Raw genomic sequence first — 18,408 nt, 5'->3', positions numbered from 1 at the left:
CAGCTTCACAAGTGTTGTGCAAAATGCAAAGCGAAGTGACAGCATTCAGGTGAATCATGGCTCTGCTGGCTTCAGCTGCAAATAAGTATTACTCCAGTGATTGCCAGCATAAAGTGGCAAAGCCCTGGCTTGTRCTGGGGGAGGATCTTTGCCTAGTTACTGAGATATTGGTGCTGTTTGCTCTGTGTGTCCTGCTTGGTTGTGAAGGCTCTGGTGGTGCTTTCCCTCCCTGGGCTGAATAACAGGAGGGGGTTGCTGCACAGCTGGACCTCTGTAAGTACAGATTTTTGGTTCCCATAGTGTTTGATTCCTGTTCTCAAGCTAGCTTGCAGCATCTTCATCCAATCTGCTCTGCTTCTGGAGATGTGTGGTGCTGCTACAGCAGAGAGCCAACATCTGCCTGAGGTCTGGCTGCGCAGCAATGCTGTGATTGCTCGCTTGGTAGCACAGAGTGCAGCCGCCAGCCTCCCGGATGAACATGGCCCTGCAGTTGCTCTAGAGGGAGCAATTTGCTGCTTAAATCCGGGGAACTTGGTGTTTTCCAAGGGTGTGCTGACTCCTATTTCTTAACCCTTCTCTGCACCGAGAGGACTTGAATTTTTTTTTTTTTTTAATTTCTGGAAGGAGCAACGTGGCACCTGGTAGCGGGGTGCAAGCAGGGGCCGAGCYGGGGCTGGGTTGCCGTGGCGGAGCGCGTAGCCGCCCTGGGCTGTACGGCAGGCCTGCCTCAGGAAGACTCGCGCTCTGCGGCTATGCTATGGGCGGGCAATGCGGAGCAGGAGGGTGGCACTTGCTTTTCCCTTCGGCCCTTCCGGGCCCCGCGGTGCTCCCTGAACGCTGATCAAGGCATCTGAGATAGCAGGAGGCCCCGGAGCTGCAAGCAGGGTGGTGCCGGGAGCTGCGGGCGCTGTGAGTATCGCTGGCGCGGAGGCGGCGGGTGCCTGGGATGGGCCCCTGGGCGCAGCGGCGGCCAAGAGGAGCTGCTGGCGAGGGGGATCTGGAGGTGGTGGGGTAGCTTGGCTGTTTGGAGAAGACCTCCCCAGTAGGCTCCTCCAGTATGAGCATGGGCTGATACTCCCTGCTGAAACTATTTTGATCCTGAGCTGGCTAACCTGCTTCCTATTTCAGCATCTGCTCCTGCAGCGCAGGATCTGGCCCTTTGTTGCCCAATATTATGTATTTTTGTGCATCTCGAGACCCTTTCTGTTGGTGATATCCTATTATCCAACCTGTTTGCTGCCTGCGCATGAATGAGAGGGTGCTGTGGGTGCCTGTAAAAACATGGTGGAGAATATTTCCGGCAGATTTTTTTCAGATCATGGAGCTGCTGCTGTCACAGGAAATGTCTGCTTGATTGCCGAGATAAATAGGATATAGAGATGTTCTGGTATAGTATGGTATTATCTTACTAAAAAGAGATGAACCAGGAGCTGCCGGCTGTGAGCTTGATGGGCCCCTGCCCAGATGGACCATGTGTTTTGGGGATTAAATTCATAAGTAAGCAGAGTGGCACTGTGCACTCTGCGGGCGAAAGCAACTTTGACGCGTGTGGGGAGTGTGGGAGCAGGCGGTTGCTCCGTGCTGGACCCCGCATAAGCCCCAGGGCTCAGTGGAGCGATCTTCCTACTGCCTTACGCCAGGAACCTGGTCCTACGGAAGCTTTTGGCATCCGGAAACGTGGGGGAGAGCGAAGCCATGCTGGGGCTGCCCCCTCCCCCCTTTTTTAAGGGGGGATTGACAAGCAGGAGATCACATGAGGCAGCAAGGGATGAAGAAGCATCAGAGGTTTCTGAAGCTGCAGGGGTGGAATTGGTGTGATCAGAAATTGCTGCTAGTACTTAAAACATGGTGGAGCTTTTTCTTCACTTTTTGTTTTTTTCCCTGCTGTTGCTTTAGGGATTTGTTTGGTTTTGTTTTTCCTCTCCACTCTGCTGCCCATAGAGTTGCAGGCGTTCCAGCTGTGATAGTGATTTATTTTTTTTCCATCTCTGAGACTTTTTTCCCTTTCCGAGGGGAAAAAAAATGAGGAGCAAGGAAAGGAAGCATTTAAAATCCTAGAAGTTTTTTTTTTTTTTTTTTTTTTTTTTTTCCCCTTCTCCAAGCTCTCTTGAACTTTTTCAGCTCTGCTTTTGCCCGCAGCTCGTCCCTGCGGGCAAGATGCTGGGGAAGCAAAGTTCGCTTCCGTGCACTAGGCAGCGTGTGCAAAGTCTTCCCATAACTCTGTTCCAAAGTCACTCTTTAACAGTGGGCCTGCCCAGCAGAAAGGGCTTGGGCGTTTAGTCAGTGTGACGAACCAAGCGGACTTCCTCCTCGCAGGTGCCAGCTCCCTCGAACATGGCCACACAGCTGTTTGAAGGGAAAGGACATGCTGCGGTCTATCAGAAATACAGGTTTGCTCCTGGTGAAGATCTACAGCAAACCATCCTCTCCTACCTGAAGGAAAAGGTAAGCGGAGCTGCCAGATTCTGGGGGAGTTTGTTTGTTTGTTTGTTTTCCACCCCAGCTGGGGATGTTAGCTTTGGTGGTACCGTGAGGGGAAAAATTAAGGAGAACGCCACGATAATGATTTCTGTGGTGGAAAATATGGACAGCCAAGAACCTTTCCATGGGATATACTGTAACTAGAGTGTTCCCATGCACACAGAAGGGAAGGAAAGGGGTAGAAGTTGATCCCACGTAGGGATTTGCTGGCTGGCTGCTGAGATGCCTCTGCTCCTCCCATCAGGGGACAAACCCCATCGAACTGGTGGTGGACGTGGGCTGTGGATCGGGACAAGGCACTCGCTTCCTGGCAGAGCATTTCAAGAAGGTGGTGGGAGCGGACATCAGCGAAGCTCAGATCCAGGAGGCCAGAGATGCGTCCTCCCTTCCGAACTTGTCTTACCTGTAAGTGTCACGCGTGGAAAACCTGGGTCCTTGCGCAAAGGCGGTGTTGTGAGAGTGGGGCTGGGGCTGGCTGGTGCTTTGCTATTAGAACAGCAAGGCAAATCCCTTCAGAGCAGAGCCCCCGTCATACAAATTTCACGGAGAGAGCGTCCCACCCCTATCCAGGGAAGGTGATGGCGGAACAGGCGTTATCCAAGACTGACAGCAATCATGGTTTCGCATCTCTGGTGGAGAGTTGTGTCAAACTCCAGAGAATGCCCACTGGCTTCACGTTATACTTACTAATTCCAGTATTAAATGCTGCTTCCCCCCTTCACTCTCCCCAGCGTGTGCCCTGCGGAAGAGCTGCCATTTGAGGATGGCTCGGTGGACCTCCTTACTTCATTTACAGCCGTCCACTGGTTCGATATTGAGAAGTTCATGAAAGAAGTAAACCGTGTTGTTAAGCCACACGGCTGTGTGGCTATCAGCACCTACACTGTGGACATGAGTCTGCGCTATGGAAACTGCTCTGAAAAGCTGACACAGATCTTCAGTGAGGTGAGGCAGTGAAACCTAAACCTCAGATCTGGGCAGGGAGGAATACGCAGCAACTGCGTAGCTGTAGACAGAAGTAATGGGCTTGGGGGTGTGAGAGGAGGCTCAAGAACAGCAGCTGTTTGCATCTATCTGCTCCTCACCTTGATCCTGCTTGTGACCAAGGATGGGGCTGCCACCACCGCCTGCTCGTTGGCTCTGGTTTCACTGGAAGATAGTGAACAAACTGATGGAGTGTATCTTCGAGGAGACTTTGCCTGTAACCCTGATCACTGTGAAAATAATGTAAAATAGAAGCTGATTTAAGAGCTGCTTTTTGTGATATTTCTTGATCAAGRATGTTTTAGCAACTCATTAGAAAGAGACTTTCTGTTATGAGTAACAGCATAGGGAGGAGGACAGGAGCCTATAAAATAGTATCTTAATATCCTGAAGCTGCACAAAACTATGGTGAACTTCAAATTCAGGGATTTTTTTTTTTTAAAAATGGCTTGTGTGTGTATACTTCAGATATGCATTAGGGCCAAGAAAGCCTGAGTTTAAAAAAAAAAATAAAAAAAAAAATAAAAAATAGAGGCTGAGAGCTTTAAGTGGTTTTGTTTATGATCTCTCTTTCCAGACCAGGGATCGGATTTTTAAGTACTCACATAATAGAGTAAAGCACGTCTTGGAAGACTACAAAGAGATATTTGAGGCCTTGCCATTTCAAGACAAGAAGAGGTGAGAAGGAAGTTCTAGGTGCAGCACCATGAATGGAGAGGAGGAGGGAAGAGGCAAGGAGGAGAACAAGTTAGCAAAGGGGCACAGGAATGTGTTGAGGTGACCAGATCATCTGTTTGATACCTGAGACACTGCTTCTCCAGCAGTTCTTCAGTTATGGCTCCTGACCCACTTAATACCATAATCAGCAAAGGTCCAAGAGATGGAAACATCTGATTATGTCATGTGTTTTATTCACCAGCACTTCAGTTCGCGGTTGTCCTCGTTCCATTGCCTTTTAGATCTAATTTGCCAATGTTCCTTTCTTCCTCTGCTTCCTCTCTAGAATCACTGATATTGTAGATAAAATTCCCATGACGGTTGCTGGTGTGGTTGGTTACTTGGAGTCTGTCTCTCCGTATCAAACCTACCTGAGGAATGACCCTGATGCTGCAAAAACACTCCTCCAAGAAACTGAAAAGAGGTAAAAACTGCTTTGGAAAATAAGCAGGATATAGAAGAGCCTCTCTTGCACACTGAATGAAGAGAGGTCTCACTCTTGATTAGCAGAAGAAAAAAAGARAATACTCAATTGCATCCATAACTGATAGAGTGCTACTTTGGCCCATAGCTACTTTGGCCTTCTACAAAGTGAGCAAGGGAAGGGCAGCCATCCCTGGGACATGTTAATTTGTTTACGGAGCAGAACCACCCTTGTGCATAGGCCATTAGATGCAATGCTGCCTCCTGCATCTGGGATCAAACCCTTGGTGCTTTGGAAGAGCTTTGGGTGGAGCAGGTCTATCTCTGGCTGCGGATGTCACCCCACATCTTGTGGGACCGAGATCTGGCTGGACACTGAGATCCGTCCTCTGCTTCTTGTTTCAGGTTCCTGGATGTGATGGGAGTTTCCTCTCGGGAAACTCCACTGGAGTTCTGCTTAAGGCACGTCTGYATCTTAGGGTGCAAGGGACCATGAAAGGAAAACTCTTTGGCTGAAGGAGAGGAAAAAAATGTGGGTCTCCTAATACCCTCATTGTAGCCACTCCTATTCCTTGGGGAAGATTGATGGTAATTTTTTTTTGTTTTGATTAAAATTCTCATCTGTGGAATGCAGACATGGATTTAATGCCTGCTCTTAGTCTGTAACCACCTTTTTGTGGTGCCTGCTCAAAGAGACAGCCTCATCCTACCCAGCACTGCTGCTGGAAGCAAGTGGTTTCTGACTGCAGCAGCTGGACTGTGCTGGGGCTGAGCATCACAGCCACAGCTGAGAAACTCACTGATTTTTCTTGCACAATAAAAAAAGAAATTGTTGGAAAAATAAAGCTGTGCGTGGTTCCTTTTCAACAGAGGCTGGGGAGCACCTTCTGGGCTTAGAATAACCATGAGACCTCCGTGCCCTTTTGCTTCACAAAGTAGGCAAGCATTAGTGTTTAGAGTGCATTAGAAAGTGAGAAAAGCCCCTTCCAGTCCTGCCTTGGCCAATACTCAGAAGAATTCAGCTTCCCTCTTGCCCTAGCATGCTGCAGCTTTACAGAAGGTCTCACCCCAGGCACAAATGCTGTAATGCTGACCTCTGCTTCAGTGCCCTTGGTTGTGTAGTTTGGTTAATGAGATAGTTTGGGGTGAGTATTATGGCTATAGAGGTCTTGATGCAAAAGGGAGGAGCTTATGCAGCAAGCTGCATAWAGTGGAGGCCCACATGATCATCAGCTGTAGCCGTAGGTCTCTGGGTTGGGCTGGGAGCCTTTCTTCTAAGAGCGTATTGGTGCCATGCTGGCACTGTACAGGACAGCAACAGGGCTACCCAGCATGCTTCTGGAGAAAGGAGCAATCCCAAGGGAAGGGATGCCTGGGAGCTGAGTTAGCTGCCCGGTGGTGAGACCTGAGCTGACACATGTGTTTACACACTTGGTGAACCAGGACTCTGCACTGGCCTATGCACCACATTATCTCCCGCCGGCTTTGCAAGCGCAAGATAACGGCCGTGTTTCAGCAAGGGGCAAATGGAGGTGGCAGAGCGCTTCAAAGCCAGGAACAAACCAGTGCAAGTCATCTCCTGTTTGCTTTCTGGAGACTTGCCATTGAGGCCCAGCCTCTGCAGGTACATTTCCCTTTCCTGTAATTTCTGCCCCAGACAAGAAGTCTGTGAGCTGTGCAGTCACTCTCCTAGAGCAGATTAACTGATTGCATTATTGTAGAAACCAAAATTGGTGCTTCTGACTCATGTTCCTGGGAGGTATTTGAGTTTCTTCCCCCACATAAAGAGGATTTGGGGCATCAGCCATGTCCTCAGAGGCTGTGCAGCCTCTCCTGGCCCACTTTGCCCAGTGAGGGCAACATGTGGGAGATCGGGGCAGCTCAAGTCCACGGGAAGAGCAACTAGAGGTGGGATTGTGAGGGCTGGAGGCTTTGCAGATGCCCTCGTGGGTGAGGACACTGCTGGTGGTTTGTCATCTCCCAAGGGAGCACTAGAGGTCTCTCCCTGCCCAGAATTACTCTGGGTGAAGCAGCCTGGCCTAACAAGAGCTGTTGGCCCAGGCTAAGGGACTCCCCCATCTTCACATAGAATCTAGCTACAGGAGCAACCATGTGGTCCCCAGGGTTATATGAGTCCTGACTGTGGCTCCCTGAAGCATGAGAAAGGAGCTGTTCCTCCAGCAAGTGGCTTTCCCATGGTGAGACGAAGAAGATTGGTACGGATGGTGCCAAAGCRAGCCCTCACCCTCCACGAGCAAACGCGATTCCTCATCCCGCTGGTAGCAGCTCTCCCTCCCCGGTGCCAGCAAGGCATCTGGCGTGTCTCCCGGCTGGTGAAGCTGGAAAGCACATGTGGTATAACACCAGGAATGGCATCCTCAAAGCAGGCCCGGGGCAGCCCTGGCTGTTGCCTCCTTCACTGCAACTGGGATGGGGCAAACCGAGCCAAAATTGCGATTCCCCGCAGGTTGTAAATGCTGAGCAGCGGGAAAATGTCATAGCCTTGCAGTGGCAGCATCTTGCAGCGTTGCTGTCCTCTAAGCACGTTAACTCACGTCCTAATTTAGCCCTTCATGTATTCTGCGTGATCACAGTATTTTTGCCCTTGAGCCCAAGTTTGCTGCTCTGCCGTGGCTGCTGTCTGTAGCCCCAAGTTTTTGGCTTGAGGTGACCTGCTCCAGGGATGAAGTGATCCCATCCTTGCTCCGGAGGCTCTTCTTGCAGCCAAAGCCTTTGCGCCTGTGCAGTAGCCCAGTGTGCCACGCACGCCTTGGGATGCCTGATGACTCACCAGGGATTGCCTCACCTGGGCTCCGCATGGACCTGTCACCAGCCCTGCCTGCTTTCACTTTCCTTCCCATAGTGGGCAGGGCAGCTGGCATTCCTCACTCCGCAGGCGCAGAAGGAGACCTGCAGTGCCAGCCGCCCTCGTGGCAATGCCAAGAGCTCAGCCAGGCAGGCCAGGAGGAGGTGATGCTCTTCCCACTCGGACAGCAAAGCAAACGCAGCGGAGTGGCTTAGTGACGCCCGTGACAGGTGGCCAGATCACGTCCAGCCCTGGAGAAACCATCACCATCAGCCAGCTCGGCAGCCCTGGAGCAGGCTCATGACGAGCCAGGTGCAAATTTGCTGCTCGCTGACAGGAGATCTCATTTTACCTTTTCCAGTCCAAAATGATGCCCCGGGTCGGGGGGTGGTTGAAACTGCAGCATGTGGCTTTCCTTGCATGCAGAGATGCTTGAGACCTAGCCTAGAAGTGGGCAGGTTATTCCCCAATGGTTTTGCACTTTAAAAAATTTGTCTTTTTTTTTGGAAAGGCGTTTGCCTGCATCTGTGACACAAGGCATTTTAGGCTGTAAACTAACTTTCTGACTAGTGTGGCTGCCTCAGTCTTTGTGCTCTTACTGTATAGATGCCCTGTAGATAGATACAGTGTTTTATTTATGTTTTTTTTTTTTTAATTTTAAAGCACTGAATAACGTGTGAAGCTAAAGATGCACGCAGTTATGGTTTCACATCTCAATGTTACGCGGCACAAAGGGCGAATTCTGCTGTATGCCTGCCTTGTTTTCCATCCGTTGCAGCTATTCGCATACCTACAGAAATCCCTTTCGGCCTGGTACGGGCCACAGGTCCAACCCCCCCACCACCCCCAGCGCATTTCTGCAGCGGTTCCCACGGCAGGTGAGCGGCAGGAAGGGAAGCGGGGCCGGCGGCACCTGCCCGGGGGCGGCGCAGCGCACACCTGCGCGCACACCACGCCTCCTGCCCGGGATTCCCTCCGCCGCCGCTTTCGCTTTCCCGTTTCCAGACACCAGTGCCTGCGGATTTTCCTTCTGACCTGAAAGCGCAATCCTGTTTCGTTCTACTCCTCACCGGGGCTGTATAAAAGCGGGCGAGATGGGGCAGAGCACCAGAACAGCGCCACGAGCAAGCCGTCATGCACCCAGGTGAGCACAGAGACCACTGCGTCTCCACGCACTATATTTTGTTTGCTCTTTTTGCACCATAGCTGCCAATTTCGGCACTTAAATTGGTGCGGCCGGGTGGTTTTGCAGCCGGGTGTGGATTTATGGCCCTGCTTTCCTGTGGCCCTGGGGGGCTGATGCCCACATCCCTTTGCCATCAATTCTTCTAGGCAAAATGCAACGTGCCGGATGCCGAGCGCAGCTGCTGCTGCTCCTGCTGGCGAGCCTGGTGGGCGCCTTCCCCCACGACACCCCACGGAAGAGCTGCGGCCTCTCCAAATACCGCTTCCTCCTGCCCTCCGAGCTGAAAGCTGTCCAAAACCTGAAGGAGCAGTTTGTGAGTAGCAGCTGGCACTGGAGGCGTCGGAGCCAACTCCGTCCCGGGTCCGGGCCTCGCGATCGTGAACGGTGTTGCGTGACATCCCCCCCAAACACTCACCTTGGGGAAGGCGGCGTTTTTTAATGGTGTCCCTCCCGTCCTTTCTCGTGCTGCCAGGAGAAGACCATGCTCTCTTCAGATCGAAAATGCAACACCAGAGTTTTCCACAGGAAATGGAGCACGGCAAAGCTGTCGGTAAGGAAAAAAAAAAAAAYGCTATTAAGAAGGGCTACGGCTCTCCTAACTCATGCCTCTTGGCAGCCGGTGCCCCTGCAGAGCCCGAGAAACCTTGGAAAGAGTGGATTAACTCTGTATTATGTGGGGAACTGAACCAGCCCTCCACGCTGAGAAACCAAACRTCTGCTGCCCACAGGTGCCTGACCGCATGATACTGGTGGAAGCCGAGCTGGACCTCGTCACGGCCGTCCTGGGGCGCCTGGAGGCACCTGGCCTCGCCGAGGCGCACCTGCAGCCGCTGGCCCTCCTCACCCAGGCCCAGGAGGACCTGCGGGGTTGCATGAGCGTCTCCTCGAAAGCCCCGGAGCTGACGCCGCTTGCCGCGGCGGCCGGTCTCACCGGAGCATCCGCTTCGCAGAGCGCCAGCGAGGCTCCCGCGCACCAGCCCTCGGGGAAGCTGCGGCACTGGCTGCACAAGCTGGAGATGGCCAAGCAAATGGTAAGTGGGCTCGCCCGGCTCGCCCGGCTCACCTGGCTTTTTTTCGGGGAGAGCGGGGCCCGCCGTAAGCAGCCTTTTCTTGCCACCGCAGGAGACTGCCGGCTGCCTGGAAGCCTCTGCCATCCTGCACCTCTTCCAAGTGCTCAATGACCTTAAGTGTGTAGCCCTCGGCGAGCACTGCGCCTAGCCCCCGCCGCCTGCTATTTAAGCTTCTATTTATTTATTTATTTATTTAATTTATATGAGCTCAGGGAACTGTGTTTTCAGTTTTTTTTTTATCTAATTTATTGATTATTTATGGATGCCTGAGGAAGACTTGAAGATGCGCAGTTCCTGGAGGAGGTTTTCAAAAACAGGAACCAGAGTATGTCTTAGATGTCATTGTTTTGCTGGTTTTCAAAACATGGACTGATTTTTAAGGAAATATATTTTTGTACCTGTTATTTATTGTGGAGTGTATCATGCAGTTTTGCACATATAGATAAATTATGTTTTATATGCTATTTATAATGAGATAGAAAATAAAAGCAGAAAACACTTTGACAAACTGAAACCATATTTTTACTGTGTTTTGTTATAATACCATCATTCCAGAAAAGAGAGCTATTTGAGGGAACAGGGGAGGAAAGCAATGCAAATTTTGAGCATTGGAAAACTGGCAAAACCCCTGGTTGCCTCTAAGCAAGGGCTGATCAAAGCCCCGGGGCCACCTGAGCTGCATGAACCTGAAGGAGGCCACAGCCTAAACCAATGATTGCACCTGTGTCCAAAGCCCAGCATGGGAAGGCCTCTGGCTTTGGCCGTCCTAGGAGCTTTGAGAAGATCCCTGAAATATTTTAGCTGTGAAAAATGAGGTCTAAAAGGGTGTGGAGCAAGGCTAGGGGAAAGTGCCACGGGTGGACAAGATGGGWTGGCACATGAAGACGCATCCAGCTTACCCATCTTATTGCCCGATTCACGTGGAAGCCCCTAAGAGTGGGCCTGGACAGCAGGTCTGCTATTACATGTTAGTTCTTGACCACTTCTGAATTAGCTTTAGTTCAGATAAAGAAATAAAGACAGACTGCCCTGGTTTTGCTGGTTGAATTAGAGTGGTTTCCCAGAAAGGGGAAAAAATGAAATCAAGCTCTACATCTACCCCTGCCCACTCAGGGCTTGGCCAAGCTGGGAAATTGCTGGCATCTCCTGCCTACACTGCTGYGGCTCACCCCAAAGTGGGGACATCCATGGAAAGGGATGGACATGTCTGCATGAACCTTCCTAGGAGTTTTGGGCAGCCTCCATCTTCCCTGAGGATGGGACAAGCTGTTGTCCTGGCCCAGAAGCAGAAGCCAAAGTGTGTTTAGGGTGATGAAGAGTGGCAAAATGAAGATGACCGTGGGTCTTTCCCTTGAGAGCCACCCTGCGGGTACTCATTGCCCATCCTATGCATGATGACGTGGCTAAGCTAATCTGTCCTTGCAACACCAGGGTTTGGGAGATGTCCGCTGAACCAAGCACTGGTCACACCACCGGTCCCTAGTTCTCATACTGACTCTGATCTCTGGACCCCAGTGCAAAAGAAGCCTAAAATTGTGGCTAGCCAGATGCATGTTTGTTTGGCAGTCAGGAAGCTTCATGGGCAAAGCTGCGCTGGGAAATGACATGGATAAGTCAGGAAAGCAGCAAGATAAAACAAGGAATTGGAAAAGGAGCATTAGGGCAAGGAARTGACTCAGGGGAAGGTTGTACCAAGCCAGACTAAAAACAGCTAAAATGGAGTTTGTGRTATCACGAAGAAAACAGCGATGCTGGGGAAGAGGCAGAATTACCTACTGGGAAATGAGATAGCAATGCTCAGTKAGAAGACAGCTCTTGGCAGCAAGGTGCCTCCTCTCTGCTGAAGGGTGCACAACAACTCGTTTCAGGAATGATCTTGGCTCCTCTTCAGTAGCTTGTGGGCACGTGGTGCCAAAATCTTGTTTGCATTGAGCTTTGGTCCTCCCACATCAGGGCACTGAGGGCTTGGGCTTTGCAAGGAGGGAAAAGCCGTGGCAGTAGGATGGCTGAAGGCCGCCTCACGAGACCCTCTGGCTGCCTCTGCCCTAGAGCCAATGGGGGAGCTTTGCTCCTTGGCCAACCCTGGCTCAGGGCAGCAGCACCCTTGCACTTCCTAAGGGGTCTGTTTAGCAGTCACCGACACAAATGCAGATTTCTATCAGTAGAACTTGCTTTTGAAGAGGGAGAAATTTTTCTTTTGCACAGGAATTCTGCAGGATTTAAAATCCTTGAATCCCACAGGATGCAAATTGGAGAAAGCATTGCAGGACTAGGCACGTGTCTGAGTGTGCTCCCTGAAAACCCCACTTAGCACCTGCCAGAAACTGCAGTAACTGGTTAAAGTAAGACACTAAAATTAACTGATTGCCATTCTTTCCTATTGAGGTTTTTGTGCCGCTCACCATCACCTAAACATCCTTGTCCTGCATTTATGCCTAAGACATAGTGGTGAGATCTTGAGTCTCTTCAAGAACTGTGTATGGAACAGTCTTATTTTGGCAGGGTTTTTTCATTACTATTATTTCATGTATACACATAGCTTTGCTTTTGATGAACGAGCAAGGTAAAGGTCTACCAAATTAGAGAAAAGGTGGTGGAGTTTGTGACACTTTACTTCTCATGGGCATTTGTGTCAGAGTCTGAGAAAGCTCAGCTTTCTCTTGCACCCGTCTCCTGTGGCTAAAGCTCTGCAGCTGCCCAGGGTACCAGGAACATGGGCAACATGTGGCTGGCAAAACTTCTGCAGACAAATCAACAAAGCTGGAAGTTGAATTTCATTGATGGATCATGTTATCCAGTTCTGCATYATAAACATCTGCTCCAAACCCCCCATCAGAATCCAAGTTTATACCACATCAGGAATAACTGCGCTCTTGCCTTTTAAGGGGGGGGGGCATTTTTCAAGRATGCTTGACACTGTGAGGAATATGAAAATAAATTGCTATTGTTATGAGAATGTATTGATTTAGCAGGTTCCTCTCACCATTCCTCCCTATGCATGAGGACTAAATAAAGCTCAGACAGTAAGAAACCTACTGGGGACTGGTACCAGCATTTCACCATCAATCTCAATAGCAAGTCACTCAGTACATCACTTTTATCAGTTTTTAAATACATTAAATTTGTGCTGGAGGTTGCTCTGGGCCAGACAGCACATGAGCAGCCAGCATTGGGGGGGGGTCCCCTCTCGGAAACTGGCAGCCCATGCTCTGGCCCTGGTTCAAGCTTTTTGGTTCACAGGCTGAGAATAACTCACCGCTCACCCACTGCTGGGTCATGGGGCATTCACTGTCCTCCGAGCTTTGTGACACTCCCACCAGAGGGAAAAAAGCAGGTGGCGGCAGCAGCAAGGCCTTCCTATTAAGAAAAGATTTATTCAGTATTATCCTACTCCTCTTGCAGGGGAAAAAAAGAAAAAAAAAGGGAGGGGGGGAAATACATATTCATCCTTTAGTGGAACAGCTACTCTGCACCGCTGTTGCCTCCTTGCACTTGAAAGACATCATGCTGCAGTAAAGACAGACTCAAGGATGGAGGGGAGGAGGAAAGACCTGGTGAAAAAAAAATCCCACTTCTATAATTTGGAAGTTTGCTAAGGAAACTTTATTTTTCTGCAGCAAGCCCAGAAAACTTGTCTTTGAGCAATAAAATGTCTATCAGAGAAAGGCCTGAAGCTGTGCAGAACCACCTCACTTCCGTACTTCTAAAAGAGATGCTGCAGCTGCCCTTACCAGCTTACAGCATGGATATTTTTCCCCTCTTATGGTCTGAATTTCTTTAAAATCAGCTGCAAACTGCTGCATCTGGTCATGCCTCTTTCTGCTTTATTTGGACATGACTTTTATTTCAGTTTTGATTGGTCCCAAAACTGACAGCAAATTCCTTCCATGGTCCTTTATCCCAAATGCCTTTTTTCTTATTTTTAAGTCACAGCTAGTAAACTCCCTATTTTATAAAAYGTTAGAAACAAAATTGTGCTCTGTATGTCATTTCTCTTCCCATTTGGTGCTGCTCATAATTCTGCCCATCAGAGATCATAAGGGAAATCATCAGAAATCATTTTATGATGCTCCTGAGTTGCTATCAGGGGAGGGAGTGTTCAGTGATCTCCAACTGYCTTTCATCTGCTTTGAAAAATAACCTTCACTTTTATCTGTGGACAACTTCAGTGGCACATACAGGTGTTGGCTGATGGGGCTCATTTTCATGCAAAACCATCAGGTTGGATTGGGGGACCAGGCAGAAAGATAGCTGCYGAAGACGCCTGGGACTCTAAACTGTTGGCAGAATTCATAATGATTTGCTTCTTTTTCTCCTTTGCACTCCAGAAACTTTGTTTTGATTGTCACCTGCCTGACCAGGATCGAGCCATTCCCTCTGCCTCTGATCGGAAATTTCCCCAGCAACCCACATCCCTCATTTYTGCTCTGACAGCAGCATTTCCAGTGTTTTGGCTCTAGGGGAGACACCTCTGCCCTGTTTTTTTTGGTGGTTGTTGAAGTGCCTGATTTTCAGATTTGTCTGACAAGTAACATTTTTTTTTACAGAAATCTGTTTGACTTCTACATTCTCCTCAGAAGGGTTACTCAGCCCACGGCAGGGATGGCTGGCATGCGTGGTTTTTCACGCATAATCCCGCCTCTTGCAACATACGAGAGTGAAGGAGCTCGGTCTATGTGCAGTCCACTGCATCATCTTCTTCTTCTTCTTCTTCTTCTTCTTCTTCTTCTTCTTCTTCTTCTTCTTCTTCTTCTTCTTCTTCTTTAATTAGTTTCTCCCCATAAAAGCTGGGGAGCTGTGGGCTTCCCAGCATGCTGTCTGTTGTAACCTAGCTTCACAGGTACAAGGAGTTGGGGTTAATCCCAAGCACAGTGTTTACAATCCAGTGCTGCTGAGCATGTTTCTATGCTCAGAGCGCTTTCCATGCCTGCAAAATGCTGCCTCCTTTGCCTTGGTTACTGTCATCTCAATAGACTGCAGTGCCAATCACTCCTTCTAACTGAATSGTAGCTGCAGGTGATGTGTTGCACCATGTCAGCTCAAGAATGTGGATGGTTGGGATGTTCACGTGCAACAGTTTAGGGAATGAATAAAAATCTTACAGTCAGCTTTGCAGAGGTGCAGATGCCTGGGCTCCAGTACTGTTACAGGAAAGCATGCCCAGCTAGAAATACCCAGAGCCTCTTTTTAAAGGAGAAAAAAAAAAAGAAAAAAGTCTTGGGTTAACCATCATGCAATCGAAAAAGCTGAAGCAGTAACTGCCTCCCCCCCATCATGGTCATATGTTGGCTCCCTCTCGGTTCCCTCCAGTTCCAGAAGTCTAGGTTGTCACTGGGGGCCACAACCATCATCAGCCCATGGACACAAACATTTTGCAGGTASCCTATGTTTCAGGAGATGGAAAGAGAAGATTATTCTGACAAAAAAAAAAAGTCAAGATTAGCACTGGTCCAAGCAGAAACCCAAACCTTCAAAGAACAAGTAAATAAACAAGCAAAAAACAGTGTGGTTTTTTTTAGCTTTTTGTTTTTTTCCTAGATCTGCAGGCCAAACCTGGCTTTGTTACCTGAATCTGAGCATTGTTTTAGCAGTGCCCAGGRGAAGCGGCAGCCAAATGCCAGGTCAATGAAATCTCTGATAGGTATGAGCAGCTAAACATGTCCATTGATTTTTATCAGAAGTTGCACGGTTGTTTGTTTGCTCTAAAATACACATCAAATCTCAGCTGCTTGGTAATTACCATGAGTTACAGCCCATGGGACTGTTTTATTCTTCTCTCTCCATGTTTCTCCTAAGATGCTCTACATGCAAACTTTCCACTATATGTGCTCTTATTGGCTAATGCGAAGACAGTCATTATTGCAAGACTGGCAATTAATATGACTTCAATAAAGCTGTTTATGGAAAAATGCTCTGGCATTGGTRTGATGACCATAATACAATTATTGGGATCTGCCCTCTTTCCAAAAGGTTGGCAGCAGACACAAGCTGAAGTGTGCAGGAAGCAAAGAGTTACACACAGTGGTGACCCCATATGCCTCGCATCGGTGACATTTATTTTTCCTTGGCCTTAGGGCTCTGAACTGGCAGCTGTAATACTGTGTGCGCTGATTGCCATAGTTACTGTCACAGAACATCATCTCAGTTCTCAAACTCCAAAGCCAGTTTCAGGTCTGGTGTGACAGGTCARTCTCTAATGATTCCAGTCTAAAACTGAAATCCTCTTGTTTAAGAGAGAAACGGGGTAAAAAAAGACATGGGTTAAATCTCAGGAAAGAAACAAGCTGAGGAAAAGCAAAAGATGTTAGTGAGCACATATCCTACCACACCAGAGATGTCCTTCTTGCGTGCTCACTGGCCTCGTTCATGTTTAAATGAGGCAAAATGTGTGCTACCACCTTGCTTTTAACTTCACACTTAAAATCAGATGCCATTCCTAAAGAGTCTTACAGACAAAATAGATCCTTATCTTCTCTCTGTATAAAGGCCCAGATGCATGTGTGGCCTTCTCTTTTTAAGGTTCACTTTCTTGCTTTTCTGTRGATGAAACCTGTGATCTAGCATTTCTAGTTTGCTAAGCACTTCTGATTACAAATGCCTAACTAGCATCCCTTCTGAGATCAGAAAAGCTAGGGCCAAAACAGGAGGCAACAASTAGAAGAATGTTCTTTTGGAGATGTTATTTCGATGAAGACAGAAGAGAAAAACTGAGCATACAGAAGATTTGCACTCAGGCTGGAGCACTTTGTAAATGCAAGTAGAATGGGTTTGCCTTTGCTTTGTAACAGAGCAATGGAAAAGAGATGAAGGAGCTATTCTCAGCCCATGCAAACCTCCTTCCAAAATACCCATCTTGTGCTTTCATACCCCCTTTCTCAGAAGGGGTTCAGTGGATGGAGGTGGAGGCAGCCTGAATCAGAGTTCTGGCTCTGATCCTGGCAAATTCACTGGTCTTGCAAAACGGACCTTTATTTTGTACTTCTGAGAAAGACCCATTTAACTGGAGTGTGTAATTGTGATTTCCATCTCTTCTGTCTCCATCTTCTGTCTCTTCTGACTTTCATTYCAGGTTTAGAAGAGACAGCAGTTGGAATACTTCTTCTGAGGTATTTATAGATGTACCTGATGCTACTTCATTATTAACAGTACTACACCATTGAGGAATGGCATGAAGGTGATCGTTCCGACCTTGTGGCACCTCTTCTCCTTGCACTAGGAACAGCAGAAGCACGTGCAGGACTAGCCCACATGGCCAATGTGAGACAACTAGAACAGCCACTTGCTGCTGGTACACAGGAACACTCTGCCTGAAGACGTGTCCAGAAGGCAGATGGGAAGATGAGTTTTATTGTCCTGGGATTTGCTTTAGAACAGTGATGGGAAAGGCTAATGAATTTGCCCTAGCTAATGAGAAAGATGATRCCAAGGGCCAGTCTGCGTGCAGAGACGGTGTAACCTTCACAGGAGAGGAAAAGGCAGGGTCTGGCAGGAGAACACGTAGGCAGTGCTAAGCGTGTGTCTGCACACATGCGTGCCATATGATACATTTTGTGTAAGTACAACATGTTCATTTTGTTTTTATGAGACTAGAGTCTGTGTGGGTAGAGGTTGGTCACAGTAAAAGTATGACTCTTGCTTCCAGTAAAGAGCACTGCCATCTCTCTGTCTAGACTTACACCAATACTGCTCAAAGAAAAAAAGTGACCAAGTTGTGGGTTTAGATTAATCTGATTTTTCAAAGACTGCTCTTCATGCTATAGTAACCTGAAATAGTTAAGAAGGTCACTGAACATCAGGCTCTGAATTTCACTCACTACTAATAAGAGGAACTGACAGAGGGTGCAAGGAGACCTGTCAACAGCCAGCCTGTGCTGGTCTATATTGGCTTTAATTAGTCTTTAGAAGAGGAAGCAGTTTGCTGACAGCCCCTTAATGAACCGACTCGTAAAAATATTTTATTAATCCCAGCGCAGGTCAGCACTATCAGGTATTAACAGAACTGCCAACTCATCCGACTAGTATCTTCTGCATTAACCTTGCGGGAAGGCTTAGAACAGTCCAAGGCCTCCATGTTGTGGCTTTGTGCTGCTTCAACTAGATTTGGCTAAGCTGAATTCCCTATTTTTTTATAAGAGTTAAAGCGAGGCAGTGCTGATCCAACCACTGTTCAGGAAGTAACAGGAATCTTAAGAGAGGTCTGCCAAACTTTCCTTGCATCTCTACCTTTATTAGTCTCTTCCAACCTGGAAGCTTCTCTGCAATTGCATAATTTTCGTTGTTTTTATTTTTGGAAGCTATGGGAAGTGAAGTTGTGCACATATTTGAGTTTCACAGGGCTGACTTAATCTGATTCTGTGTTTCTRAAGAATGGTCAAACGAGTCCGAAGTCATGGCATCTACTTATCCTCTGATATTAAATACACCCTTGTGACCAGTTTCTTACATTCACGTTATTTTATAAGATTGTTGCTTCCACTGACTTGGAGCTGAAACGTATAGCTTGACTGATAAAAAATTAAWTTAAGCGGCACCGGCACAGAGGCTCCAGGAAGGCCGGTGTCTCGGTTCTYCTTCCAAAACTGGAGGACGAGGCACGGCCGTGCGCTTCCTCCCTCTCCTCAGGCGCAAACCCGCCGCCAGCCGGGGCARCACCAACACCTCAAGATGGCGGCGGGCACCTGAGGCGCTTTCCCGCCTCATCCCGCCCGCGCCTTTCCCCGGAGTCTCGCGAGAGCTCCGGG

The 18,408-nt window shown here is 48.6% G+C and overlaps 2 protein-coding genes across 2 annotated transcripts; both read left to right on the top strand.

The window, feature by feature from the left end:
• Window positions 1-517: 517 nt before the first annotated feature.
• On the top strand, window positions 518-5,450 carry LOC146598897 (putative methyltransferase DDB_G0268948). The gene is made up of 7 exons (XM_085299316.1): window positions 518-909; window positions 2,317-2,445; window positions 2,726-2,886; window positions 3,213-3,426; window positions 4,043-4,143; window positions 4,469-4,606; window positions 5,011-5,450. Exons 2-7 carry the CDS (start codon window positions 2,335-2,337, stop codon window positions 5,099-5,101), a joined length of 816 nt encoding a protein of 271 aa, XP_085155442.1. The 5' UTR covers window positions 518-909; window positions 2,317-2,334; the 3' UTR covers window positions 5,102-5,450.
• A 3,095-nt stretch (window positions 5,451-8,545) lies between these two features.
• On the top strand, window positions 8,546-9,815 carry LOC146598896 (interferon lambda-3-like). The gene is made up of 6 exons (XM_085299538.1): window positions 8,546-8,555; window positions 8,744-8,910; window positions 9,070-9,147; window positions 9,326-9,475; window positions 9,548-9,628; window positions 9,720-9,815. The coding sequence occupies exons 1-6, from the start codon at window positions 8,546-8,548 to the stop codon at window positions 9,813-9,815; spliced, it is 582 nt and encodes a 193-aa protein (XP_085155664.1).
• The last annotated feature ends 8,593 nt before the right edge of the window (window positions 9,816-18,408 follow it).

Source organism: Rhea americana, unplaced genomic scaffold, assembly GCF_003343005.1.
Source record: "Rhea americana isolate MKP2758 unplaced genomic scaffold, rheAme1 scaffold_15, whole genome shotgun sequence".
Classification (NCBI taxonomy): Eukaryota; Metazoa; Chordata; class Aves; order Rheiformes; family Rheidae; genus Rhea; species Rhea americana.
This window is presented reverse-complemented; position numbering and strand designations above follow the sequence as displayed.